Raw genomic sequence first — 12,501 nt, 5'->3', positions numbered from 1 at the left:
TGACAGAAGAGGGCACCAAATTGAATTATAGATGATTGTGAGCCATCATGTGGTTACCGGGAATTGAACTCAGGACCTCTGGAAGAGCACTTCTGAGCCATCTCCCCAGACCCCTTGTTAGTAAAATAAACACTTAATTTTTGAATGATATACAGAAAGGGTCCCACATCACAGGGCTGTTCCCATTGATGGGGTATTCACTGATTTCACTCTTACATCTCCTGGCTTTTGTGATTGGTTTTTATTTATTATTATTATGTATGAAGAGTGCTCATGCTTGTCATGTGTGTGGTCAGAGAACAACTTTGTGGAGTCAGTTCTCTCCTTGTCTCCTTATGTGGGCTCCGGGTAGCTCAGGCTGGCCAAAATTCACAGAAAGTCTCCTGCCTCTGCCTCTTAAATGCTGAGATTACAGATGTTTTCCACCATGTCTAGCACTCCTTTATGGATAAAAATTAATTTAGCTGGGCAGTGGTGGCACATGCCTTTAATCTCACTACTAGGGAGGCATAGGCAGGCAGATCTCTGTGAGTTCGAGGCCAGCCTGGTCTACAGAGTGAGTTCCAGGACAGGCACCAAAGCTACACAGAGAAACCCTGTCTCGAAAAACAAAAACAAAAAAAATTAATTTATTGTTATTGTGTATATATGAGTATGATGTTTGTGAGTGTATATGTGCTATGGCACTCATGTGGAAGTCAGACAATTTTAGGGAGTTGGTTCCAGAGAACTGTTGTAAAATTCTTATTATGTTTAATTAGTGTGTGGTACTAAGGCCACTGGTGGTGTGTGTGTGTAGGTCATAGGGCAACTTGTGGGAGTCTGTTCTCTCTTTGCACCAAGTAGATTCTGGAGATCAAACTTAATCTGGGGACCAGATGACAAGTACCTTTACCCACTGGGCCATCTCAATGGCCCTTCCTTTGTGATTCTTTTTTTTTTTTTTTGAAACTAGGTCTATGCAGCTCCAGCTGTCCTGGAACTCACTCTGTAGACCAGGATGTCCTGGAACTCACAGAGATCTGCCTGCCTTTGCTTTCCAAGTGCTGGGATTAAAGGCATGTGCCACTCTGCCCGGCTTTGTGATATTTATTACTGTTATCATCATCATCATTATTATTATATTATTATTATTATTTTGGTTTTTCAAGACAGGATCTCTCTATGTAGCCCTGGCTGTCCTGGAACTTGCTCTGTAGACCAGGCTGGCCTTGAATTCAGGGATCCTCCTGTCTCTGTCTCCCAAGTGCTGGGATTAAAAGTGTATGACACCACATGAGGCTCCTTTGTGATTTTTCTTTTTAAATTTTTTTGTAGATTTATTTATGTATGTATTTTATGTATGTGGGTGTTTTGTATGCATGTATGCACACCAGAAAAAGGCATTGGATCCCATAAGACTACAGTCAAAGACAGTTGTGACCACCATGTGGATGTTGGGAATTGAACTCAGGGCCTCTGGAAGAGCAGCCAGTGCTCTCAACCGCTGAGCCGTCTCTCCAGCCCATCCTTTGTGATTTTTAAATTAGCTAGACTTGTTAGTTTCTCTTTGATGCTCATTGCACTGACTGGGATCAAACCCGAGGCCCTGCACATAACAAGCTAGTGTTCTACACTGAGATACCTCTCCCACGCTTTTTCCATACTTCAAAAACAATCCTCTCTGGGTGGTGGCACACACCTTTAATCCCAGCACTTGGGAGGCAGAGGCGGGCGGATCTCTGTGAGTTCAAGGCTAGCCTGGTCTACAAAGCAAGTTCCAGGACAGCCAGGGCTACACAGAGAAACTGTCTCGAAAAAATACATTAACAAAGCAATCTTCTTCATTAACAAATACAGCAGTGTGAAAACCTGTATGTGACCATTTGAGTAGTGTGGACTCCAGGAAGGAGATGCTGAGTCCATAGTTGACTCTACAGCATTTTCTAATTAGATTTGGATCTTGGAAACTACTGGATTTGTACCATGTCTTGGGCAAAAGTGCAGGCTCAAGGTACAGAATATCAGCTTACACATCGTAATGGGAAAACAATATTTATTAGTGAATGATAGATAATGGCACAGCAGCAAGAGCCTCAGGTGTTTGTTTTTGCACCTGAAAACGAAGATTTCCACTATTATTATTTCCATTATGCTCCATTATTGCGCGAATTTAGAAAAATGATGCCTGAAAGGTGTATGGCACAGAGCTCAGTGCTCGGCCAATGATGGGTAAACAGACACAGGGATAGTTTTGATGTACTGTGAGTGTATGTTGTGGCCGGGAATGGGTACAGCTAATAAGAATCTGCCCTCGGAGTTCTTTCTGTTGGCAGGGGGAAATGGAAGGCTCCCAGAAAGCAGAAAGAGCATCACAGCCTGTTTTTCCGCATGGCCTGGGCTGCCAGTGCAGAGCTGATGGAGGGGACTTTAGGACCCTGAGCCCGGGAGCGAGGGGAGGACGCCCCGGAGCCCATCCGCATCCCGGAGGGCGGGGCTTCACGCCCGGGCCGTGCTACGATTGGCGGAAGCGGGCGGGTGACGATGACGGCTGGCGCGAGGCCCCGCCCCCGCCTCCCCGCCCCTCCCGCGCGCGCCGGCCGCTAGGCAGCCTCGCTCTGGCCCGAGTCGCGCCCCCGCGCCGAGTCCGCGCGTCAGTCGGTCCCGAGTGCGGCTGCGGGGCGACGGGCTGCAGACAGCGGGGCGCGCGGCCCGGGGGAGGTGACGGTGTCGCGGGAGGAGCGTCGGAGCCCGGAGACTCGCACAACGCCATGGCCCCCATTGGCCTTAAGGCGGTGGTCGGAGAGAGTAAGTGGCATCGGGGTGCTGCCCGGTAGTTCCTGGCCTCTGGCCGGTGGGACCCGTTATCCAGGCGCCGCCCTCCCGGGAGAGAAGCCCCTCGGGCTTCCTGCGGCTAGCAGGCTTCCCTGACTCACGCTTCTCCCCGATCCCCTCTTCACCTCGATCCTTCTCACCCTAGACGCCTCCTCAGTCTCTATTCCTCCATCGCCTTTTCATCCCATCCCTCCTCGCCTTCACACCTCGCCTTCATAAACATCCCGTTTTCCTCTTTTTCTCCATCACGCCATCTCTCCTTCATCCCATCCCGTCTCCTCTCTCTCCCTCTTCACCCCAGACCACGTCTCTCCCTCCCCCATCGGCGCCTTTATCCCCTCCAGCCCATTAGCCTCCTCTGCAGCATCACCCTGCTGCACCCCAACTCTTCTCCACTCCCATTCCTTTCCACCCGTCTCCCTTCCTTGCATTTCCTTCTGCATTTCCAGAGCTCCTGATTCCGCCCCCCCCCCCCGGTCTCCAATCCCTCCCTCTTTCCCACCCTCCCTCGTGAATCGTGACGAACGAAGCCTGGCCTGCGTCCTCCTCCCTCCCTCCCTCTCCCGGGATCAGGGCGCTGTCCCCGGCTGCAGAGACCCACCTGGGAGCGGCTGGGCGCGCGCCGCCTGGGCTACCCTGCCAGCTGGGGCGGGGACGCGCCTTTTCCTGGCGCACTGCTCTCGCTGGGCTGGGGTCGCGGCGATCTCCCCGCCTCCCCTTCCCGGGGCTGGACTTCAAGGGCGGGGTCTTAGCGGGGTCCGGACCCTTGGAAATCCCGAGGGAGAAGGGGAGCGCTTGAGTGTCGCGGGAGGAGTGGCCCCGCCAGCGCCGCAGTCTGCAGTCTGGCTGCTTGCGGGACTCGGCCCCGGGCGTCGCTGCGGGGAAGATATGGTTGTTTATGGGTTTGCATGAAAGGCACAGCAGACATTTTAAATTTCATTTTTTAAAATTTATTTTTATATTGGATGGTGAGCGTCGACGTGAGGGCGGGTTGTGGTTATTTTAAAAGGCGTTCTCAAATAAGATGGGTGACCTAGGTAGAAAAATACTGCCTCTACAATATTTTGACACGTCTTTATAATGAAAACGCGTGAGGGTTGGTTGCTGTGGCTTTCGCTGCCTGCTTTTAGAATAAGGGAAAATGAAAGTGCCTTTTCCCGGTAGGAGAGGTGGAAATTTACAGTTTCCTTTTTCAGTGAGCCTCTCCTAAGATAGCTTGCTCTTGCCCCCCCCTCCTCCATCAAATGCAGCGTAACTGTTGAGCGAAGCAACTGCTCTCCTTTTATTCTTTTGAGTGGTATATGGGGTACACTCTTTTGGTGGAATCTAGCCGTGTACAACGTTTCCTGATCTAATATATCAGAAGAAATTGTTATAAAAACAAAACCTAAAATGGACATTTTTTTTTTTTATGCTCACACTAACACCCATGCTGTAAAGGTTACTTGAACTGTTTTCTGAGGAAAATCACTGTTTAAGGCTGGGAGGATCCATAGGGATTTGCTAGTGTCAACATCTTCATTTTTGCCCATGGGAAAGAAAATGAGGCTTGGAGCAGTTAAATGACTTGCTGAAATCATTGTTAATTAATTTCTTTTTAAAACCTGCTGTCCATTTCCTTGCAACTTAAGTAAAGAAACCAACTTCTTTGCTTTCTATATATATACATAGTTTCCTCTTAATACTCCCTTTTCAAGGGGTAGAGATATGGGGTGGAATGTCATGTCTCACTCCTTCCAGGTGTTATCTTTGAATACTACAATTGAAAAACAAAATATAGCCTGGTGGTGGTGGCACACACCTTTGATCCCAGCACTCAGGAGGCAGAGCCAGGTGTATCTCTGTGAGTTCAAGGCCAGCCTGGTCTGCAGAGCAAGATCCAGGACAGGCACCAAAAACTACACAGAGAAACGCTGTCTTGAAAAATAAAAAAATTTTTAAAAAGGAAAAAAAGAAAAAGAAAACACATATTATAAAATGCTCCCCATAAGACGGAGTCTCTATAGTCCAGGCTGCTGGCCCAGAAGGCACTATGTAGCCTGGACTAGCTTTGAATTTATCTTAATCCTCCTGCCTCAGCTTCACAAATGCTGATATTATAGGTGTGAGACACCCTGTGCAGTTTATTTTTTGTTTATTTGAGACAAAGTCTCACTTTGTAGCCCTGGCTAGCCTGGTACTTGCTACCCAGAGCAAGCTAGCTTTGAATTTATGGTAATCCTCCTGCCTCAGTCTGCAAAATGCTGGGATTGTAGGCTTGCACCACCATGCCCATCCGAGAAGTCAGGTTGTGCGTCCTTTTGCCAAGACCCCCCTGGATTCTGTAGCTGTCAACATAACCCTTGCCTTGCCTTGCCTCTTTTAGAAGTAAGCGTCAAGATTTAAAAAAAAACAGTGTGCAATATGGTCAAAATTTCTTTTGAAACAAAGTGAAACTGCGGTGTACAAAAATAAACTCAATTTTACCAAAAAAATGTGAATGTGTGAACAGGCTTCTATTTCTGTGACAATTGAGTTAGGCATGTGCTTTAGGAAAATACATCTTGAATCCTATTTTAATGCTACCTCCTAATTTTTGGTGGGGTTTCTACTTTGACTTTTTTCTTCCAAAAATTAAGAGTGAAATAAAGATGCTTTTTTCTTGTTTGCTGTCCTGAGAACAGTCTGATGTAGCCCAGGTGAGTCTGCAGCTGGCTGAGGATGAGCTAAGTACTGATCTCTGGTGTTGCTGGAGAATTTCTCTCCAGCTCCCACCACCAAGTCCCGCCAGTCTCAGAGCCCACTTATAAAATAAACACACAGACTCTTACATTATTTAAACTGCTTGGCCATTAGCTCAGGCCTGTTATTGTCTAGCTCTTACTCTTATATTTAGCCCATTTCTATTAATCTTTACTTTGCCACATGGCTCATGGCTTACTGGTACCTTACATCTTCCTTGTCCTGATGGCGGCTGGCAGTGTCTCTCTCTCAGCCTTCCACCTCCCAGAATTCTTTTCCTTGTCCCGCCTATACTTCCTGCCTAGCCAATGGCCAATCAGTGATTTATTTACTGACCAATCAGCAACACACTTGACATACAGACCATCCCACAGCACTTCCCCTTTTCTTTTCTTAAAAAGGAAGGTTTTAACCTTTACACATCTCCAAAGTCAGCTTGGTATATTTGGGAATTTGGGCATAGCTTCTCTTACTACTTCCTGCTGGAGGGGGGCGCTGTATCTTATGGGGACACAAAGAATATTTTAGGATTATGGAGTAGTCCATGAGGGTGTATCATCTGAGCCAGTTGCCTTGAAATGGTTCTGGATGTTGGTTCATCTGGGCCATTGTGTCATCGGAGACCTTTCAGGTGGTCTTGGCTGGTCAAACCTGATGTGTCTTAATCTGGAACAAATCCATAGCCTCTGGCTTTCTGTGGAAACAAAAGCAGAGCCTCCTTTCCAAACCAACATATCTTTACATCCAAATTTTGAAGTCAAGGTACCTTTAAAATATACATTTTGGCATAACTCAACAGCTTTTGTAATCAAATGTTTTTCTTTAGTTACGAATATCAAAGAGAACATAATCCAGATTCTCTGTGTGGTAGCCATCTTTACGTGGCTTATTTTTTTATATTAGCTTGAGCCTATTGCTTTAAACTGCAGCCTTCTAAGCCTGAAATGGCGCTGGTGCTATGGCTGCTGGTTCCGCCCACTTCAGCTTCCCAACATGGCGGTAGTATGTTTTCCGCCAGCTCTGGGAGCCATCAACTCTCAGAAATAGTGGGTCTATGCTTCTATCAAAGCAGCATGTAGCCCAGAAACCTCTTTTTTTTTTTTTGTACTAGCAAAGGCTAAATCCACCACACAGCTTAATGTGCCACTTGCAGAGGTCTCATTCCTGCCATACTGCAGTTCGAGCATACACGCCAGGAACCCGCCATAGTGGCTCAAACATGCAGGCTGCCGCTAACTTAAAAGAGACAACTAGAAACTGTTTTTAGCTCCGTTTTAGAATCTTTTTTTCTCAGTTTTTAGGTGGAAACTCTTGCCACCACGTTGGACGCCACTCTGGCTTCACCCCTGGAGTGTGCTGCTGCTGTCTCATTTTAAGCAGTGCTGGGGATTGAACCCTAGAACCTCTGCCCTCCGAGCTACATCTGTAACTAAAGCTGCTTTTTAAAAACTAGTCAAAGTGACACCTTCATAGCCTGGTCCTCTTGATCTGAATTAGCATCCCATAATCACTGTCTCAGAGTTGCCAGTGCTGTGATCAAACACCATGACCAAAATCAACTTGGGGAGCAAAAGGTTTATTTGGCTTACAACTGTCACATCATCATTGAAGGAAGTCAGGACAAGCAGGATCTCAGAGGCAGGAGCTGACACAGAGGCCATGGAGGGGTGCTGCTTACTCCTTTCTTACAGAGCCCAGGACCACCAGCCCAGGGGTGGCCCACCCACAGTGGGCTGGGCCCTCCCACTTCAATCAGTAATTAAGAAAATGCCCTACAGGCTTGCCCACAGCCCCATCGTACAGAGGCGGTTTCCTAGTTGAGACCCCTCCTCTCTGATGGCAGCAGCTTGTGTCAGGTTGACAGAGACGAGCTAGCACAGCGTTTTTTATGATAAGTAAAAAATGGTCTTGCTTGTTTTTGTTTGTTTATTTTGGTTAGGAGAGGCCCACATTTGCTGAATGAACGATGTCATTTTGGACGTGAATAAACGTACTTTTGAACCCTTACCTCCCTATACTCTGCTCCACTCTGCCGGAGCCTTGCACATGAGCAGTGCCAGCCCCAGTGCCCTCCTGGTCCCTTCAGAGTTGAGCGTCATTGGATAGCCCACGGCTGTAGGTATAAGAAAGGAGGATATGGGTTGACTTGGCGACTTACTCTACAGACATTTAGAGCTTCCTAGGAACTACTGCAAGTACCCTATTCACTGAGCCGTCTTGCTGACCCAGGGCTGTGGTTTTTAATTTTTAAAAAACAGTTTATTTTTATTTCATGTGCATTGGTGTTTTGCCTGCACGTATGTTTGTGTGAAGGTGTTGGATCCCCAGAAACTGGAGTTTCAGACAGTTATGAGCTGCCATGTGGGTGCTGGGAATTGAACCCGGGTCCTCTGGAAGAACAATTAGTGCTCTTAACCTCTGAGCATCTCTAGCATCCTTTAATTTTTTTTTTTAAGATTTATTTTTATTTATGTGTCCTGAGTATATAGATGCCTGTGGGATCCTAAAGAGGGTGTCAGACCCTCTGGAGCTGGATTACCAGGTGGGTGCTGGGAATCAGATGCAGATTCTCTGGAAGATCTGTCTCAATAAACAGGTAGACAAACAAAAACAAAGTCTAGCAGTCAGATCTCTGTGAGTTCAAAGCCAGCCTGGTCTACAAAGTGAGTTCCATGACAGCCATGCTGCTTAAAAAACAAACAACAACAACAAAACCAGGCAACCCAAACCGAAACCAATTCCAAATTCTCTCCTGCTGTTTCCTGTGGACAGTTTCCCCCAGCCCTCAGCTCCTGACAACCACTGAACTTCTTCCGTCCCCTTTAGTTCTGCTTCTTCCAGCATGCCATGTCAGTGGAACGGAGCTGACTGAGCATGCAGCTCATTGTCATTTGTTTGATTTTCTGAGACAGGGTCTCTCTGTGTAGTCCTGGCTATCCTGGATCTCGCTCTGTAGACCAGGCTGGCCTTGAACTCAGAGATCCGCCTGCCTCTGCCTCCCGAGTGCTGGGATTAAAGGTGTGCGCTTCCGCCCGGCTTTTAAAATGTGATTTCTGGGGCTGGGGAGTGCCTCAGGTGGTAAAGTGCCTGCTGTACGACCATGAGGACCTGAGTTCAGATCCCAGCACCCAGGTAAAAATGGCAGGTCTGGTCACATGGGTCTGTAACCCTACCTAGGAGGAGACGGATGGATCCCTGGACTGCACTGGCCAACCAGTCTACAATTCTGAGCTGTAGGCACAGAAACAGTTCTGCAAGTTAAGGTGGCTAGTGACAGCAGAAGACACTGGTGTTGGCCTCTGACCTCCATTTGTTCACACAAACATGTACTTTCATGCACAGGTGTACACACACACACACACACACACACACACACCAAGTATATACATTTTTAAAAACTTTCTTTCATCCAGCATGGTAGTAGTACATGCTGGCAATCTCAGTACTAGGGAGGCAGAGGCAGGAGGATTGCAGCAAGTTCTAGGCTACACTAAACTGCATGAAAAGTTTGAGGCCATCCAGGACCATGTGAGACCCTGTCTCAACTGCCCTGCCCTCCCTAAAGTGATGCCCTTCATACAGCATCCTGCATTTCTGTTCTGCCTTAGCTGTTCCTTTCCATCCCTGACTACTGCTCTGTCATGTGGATGCCCCATCCTCCAGATCAAGGACCTTTGAGCTATTTCCAGTTACGGCAATTACAAGTAAAGGTTTACCCACAGGTTAAAAATTATTGCACTTGTTATTTTATTTTGTGTGTGTATGTATGCATGTGCACATGCATACCATGGCAAATGTGGAAGTCCAGAATTGCCTCTCTCCTTCCACCTTGTGGGTCCTGGGAACTTAGGGTCATCAGGCTTAATGCCAAGCACCTTTAACACTGAGCCGTTTCACTGGCATATACCCAAAAAGTTTTATGTGAATGTATCATATGTCTATCTAAATGCCTAGGGTTAGGATTAATGGACTGTATGATAAGTATATGTTTAACTTTGTAAGAAACTGTCATGCAGAATCCTGAAATGGCAGTAACATGTTGTTATTCCAACCTGTGATGCCCAAAATTTCTCCTTGCCAGGCGTGGTGGTATACAACTTTACTGTCCACACTTGGAAGTTTGAGGCCAGCCTGGTCTACATAATAATTTCCAGGCGAACCTGGGCTGCATAGTGAGACTCTGTCTTCTTGTGAGCTGTTGGTGTTTTGAGCTAGCCGTCTTGAGAGGCTCTGGTAGCTCACAGTTTGAGTTTGCATTTGCTGAGGGGTTTCCATGTATTTCTGTGTGTCATTGGTGAGGTTTCCAAATCTTTGCATTGTTAATTAGGATGTTTGTTTTCCTATCATTGGGTCTTAAGATCTTCAAATAGATACTAAACATGTGGTTTTCAAATGTCTTCTCAAATCTTGTGGTTTACTCTCAGTGTTTTCCAAAGAGCAGGCGTTCCTAATTTTGGTGAAATGTCATTTGTCACGTTTTTCTTATGGATTCTTTTTGGTTTCCTAAGAAATCTTTGTCTAGTTAAGTTCACAAAGATTCCCCCAAGTTTTCTTCTAAAAGCCTTTACTGTTTGAGGTGTTTTATTTATATTTGCTCATTTTGAGTTAATTTTTATACAACATGTGAGATATGGTCAAGGTTTATTTTTTTCCCTGTGGTTGAATGTCTAACTGTCCTGCACCATTGAACTGTCTTTGTGTGCCTGTTGACTATCTCCAATTTAAAGTAAGTGTGGGAGCCTGTCCACATTGGGGTTCTTCCATTTTGTTCCTTTTCATAATCATTTTGGTTCATCCACTTGTCTGCAAACATTTTAGAATCAGCTTGTGGATTTCTGTTAAAAACTGGAATTTTTATTGTAATTGTACTGACTCTATAGATCAGTTTAGGGAGCTTTGACATTTCAGCAACTTTCGTTAGTTGGGGTTCTTTGCTGTATTGCAGTACATATAATACCAAATTCTTTGTTTTACAAATAAGGGAGCCAACACCATGATAAAGAGAAGTCCAGAATACAAGGTAAATGTACAATAATTAATTGTGTTTCCCTAAATTAGCAATGAATAATTAGAAAAATGTGAAATAAAAAATACTGTTTATAGAGCTGGGGAGATGCGCTCAGTGCTGGGATGCTTATCTTGCATTTGAGAGATCCAGGGTTAGGTTTCCAGGGTAGCCTTCTGACCACCTGAAAGTGAAGTGCTTAGGTATAAATTTAACAATATTTGCAGATCTGAGTGTTGAAAACCATAAATCCATGACAAAAGAAATCCTAGAAGGTGTAACTAGATATACCATATTCATGAATCAAGAAATTGTCACATTTATTTTATCTATTTTTTTTCCCCTCAAATTCTCTTGGCATGTGCATATAACAGCAATTCCTGGGCTGTTTTTAAGTACAACAGTTAACAGGGTTTTGTTTGTTTGTTTGTTTGTTTTGTTTTTCGAGACAGGGTTTCTCTGTGTAGCTTTGCGCCTTTTCCTGGAACTCACTTGGTAGCCCAGGCTGGCCTCGAACTCACAGAGATCCGCCTGGCTCTGCCTCCCGAGTGCTGGGATTAAAGGCGTGAGCCACCATCGCCACCCGGCTCAGTTAACAGTTTTAACAGTATTTAACTAGATTTTTTTTTTTTAATAAATTAATTTCATTTTTTATTTATTTATTATGTATACAGTGTTCTGTTTGCAGGTATCCCTGCATGCTAGAAGAGGGCGCCAGATCTCATTACAGATGGTTGTGAGCCACCATGTGGGTGCTGGGAATTGAACTCAGGGCCTCTGGAAGAACAGCCAGTGTTCTTAACCTCTGAGCCATCTCTCCAGCCCGATTTTTTTTTTTTTTTTACATTATTTATTTTGTGTCTTTCTCTCTGTGTGCGCCCAAGAAGGCAAAGGAGTCAGTCAGTTTTCTCCCTCCACCGTGTGGAGTGTGGAGACTGAACTGGGCTTGTCAGGCTTGGGGACAAGCGCCTTTACCTGCTGAGCCGACTCGCCAGCCCTCAGAATTTAACTTTCTGAAGAGCCCCCAAAGCCGCTGCACCGCCCCACCACCTCATCTTTCCTCAGTGGTCCCTCCTCTGCTCCTCCTTCCTCCCTCCTTCCTTTCTTTGACAAGATCTTTCAGTTTGTTCCAGGCTAACCTCAATTCTTAGGCTCAACTGTTCCTTCTACCTCCTTTGACTATTTTTGTTTGTTTGTTTGTTTGTTTTTCGAGACAAGGTTTCTCTGTGTAGTTTTGCGCCTTTCCTGGAACTCGCTTTGTAGACCAGGCTGGCCTCGAACTCACAGAGATCCGCCTGCCTCTGCCTCCCAAGTGCTGGGACTAAAGGCGTGCGCCACCACCGCCTGGCTCCTTTGAATATTTTTAAAAAAATAAAAACAACTTTCCTGATATAATAATTGTAATTTTAGCCGGGCTACCAAGTGAGTTCCAGGAAAAGGCGCAAAGCTACACAGAGAAACCCTGTCTTGAAAAACCAAAAAAAAAAAAAAAAATTGTAATTTTATGTCATTTTAGACATTTATTTTAAATAAAATTATTATTACTATTATTATTGTTGTTATTTTGGCTTTTTGAGACAGGGTTTCTCTGTGTAGCCCTGGCTGTCCTGGAACTCACTTTGTAGCCCAGGCTGGCCTCGAACTCACAGAGATCTGTCTGCCTCTGCCTCCTGAGTGCTGGGGTTAAAGGTATACACAATCACCGCCCGGCTGTAAAATCATTTTGGGATGACCTCATTATGTCTTCATTCCCAGTTTATTTTATTTGTTATTATTTACTTATTTAACTTGGAGACAGTGTCTCACCGTGTGGCTCAGGCTGTCCTGAAACTCACAGCAGTTTTCCTGCCTCAGCCTCCTTACTGCTGGGTTCACAGGCGTGTACCACCACACCCAGCCGTGCCTGGCTTCTTGGCGTTTATGTCTAGATACTATCCTCCTTATTTAAACTGGTCATCATC

General features: G+C 45.7%; 1 protein-coding gene across 1 annotated transcript in view; it reads left to right on the top strand.

The window, feature by feature from the left end:
• The first annotated feature begins 2,612 nt into the window (after positions 1–2,612).
• The window catches only part of Stxbp1 (syntaxin binding protein 1), a 48,203-nt gene continuing 38,314 nt past the window's right edge, over positions 2,613–12,501 (top strand). The window contains exon 1 of the mRNA XM_059262204.1: positions 2,613–2,787. Coding sequence (XP_059118187.1) covers positions 2,751–2,787 — 37 coding nt within the window. The 5' untranslated portion in view covers positions 2,613–2,750. The remainder of the gene's footprint in view (positions 2,788–12,501) is intronic.

Source organism: Peromyscus eremicus, chromosome 4 (genome assembly GCF_949786415.1).
Source record: "Peromyscus eremicus chromosome 4, PerEre_H2_v1, whole genome shotgun sequence".
Taxonomy (NCBI): domain Eukaryota; kingdom Metazoa; phylum Chordata; class Mammalia; order Rodentia; family Cricetidae; genus Peromyscus; species Peromyscus eremicus.
Note: the sequence above shows the minus strand (reverse complement) of the source record. Positions and strands in the feature narration are given on the sequence as shown.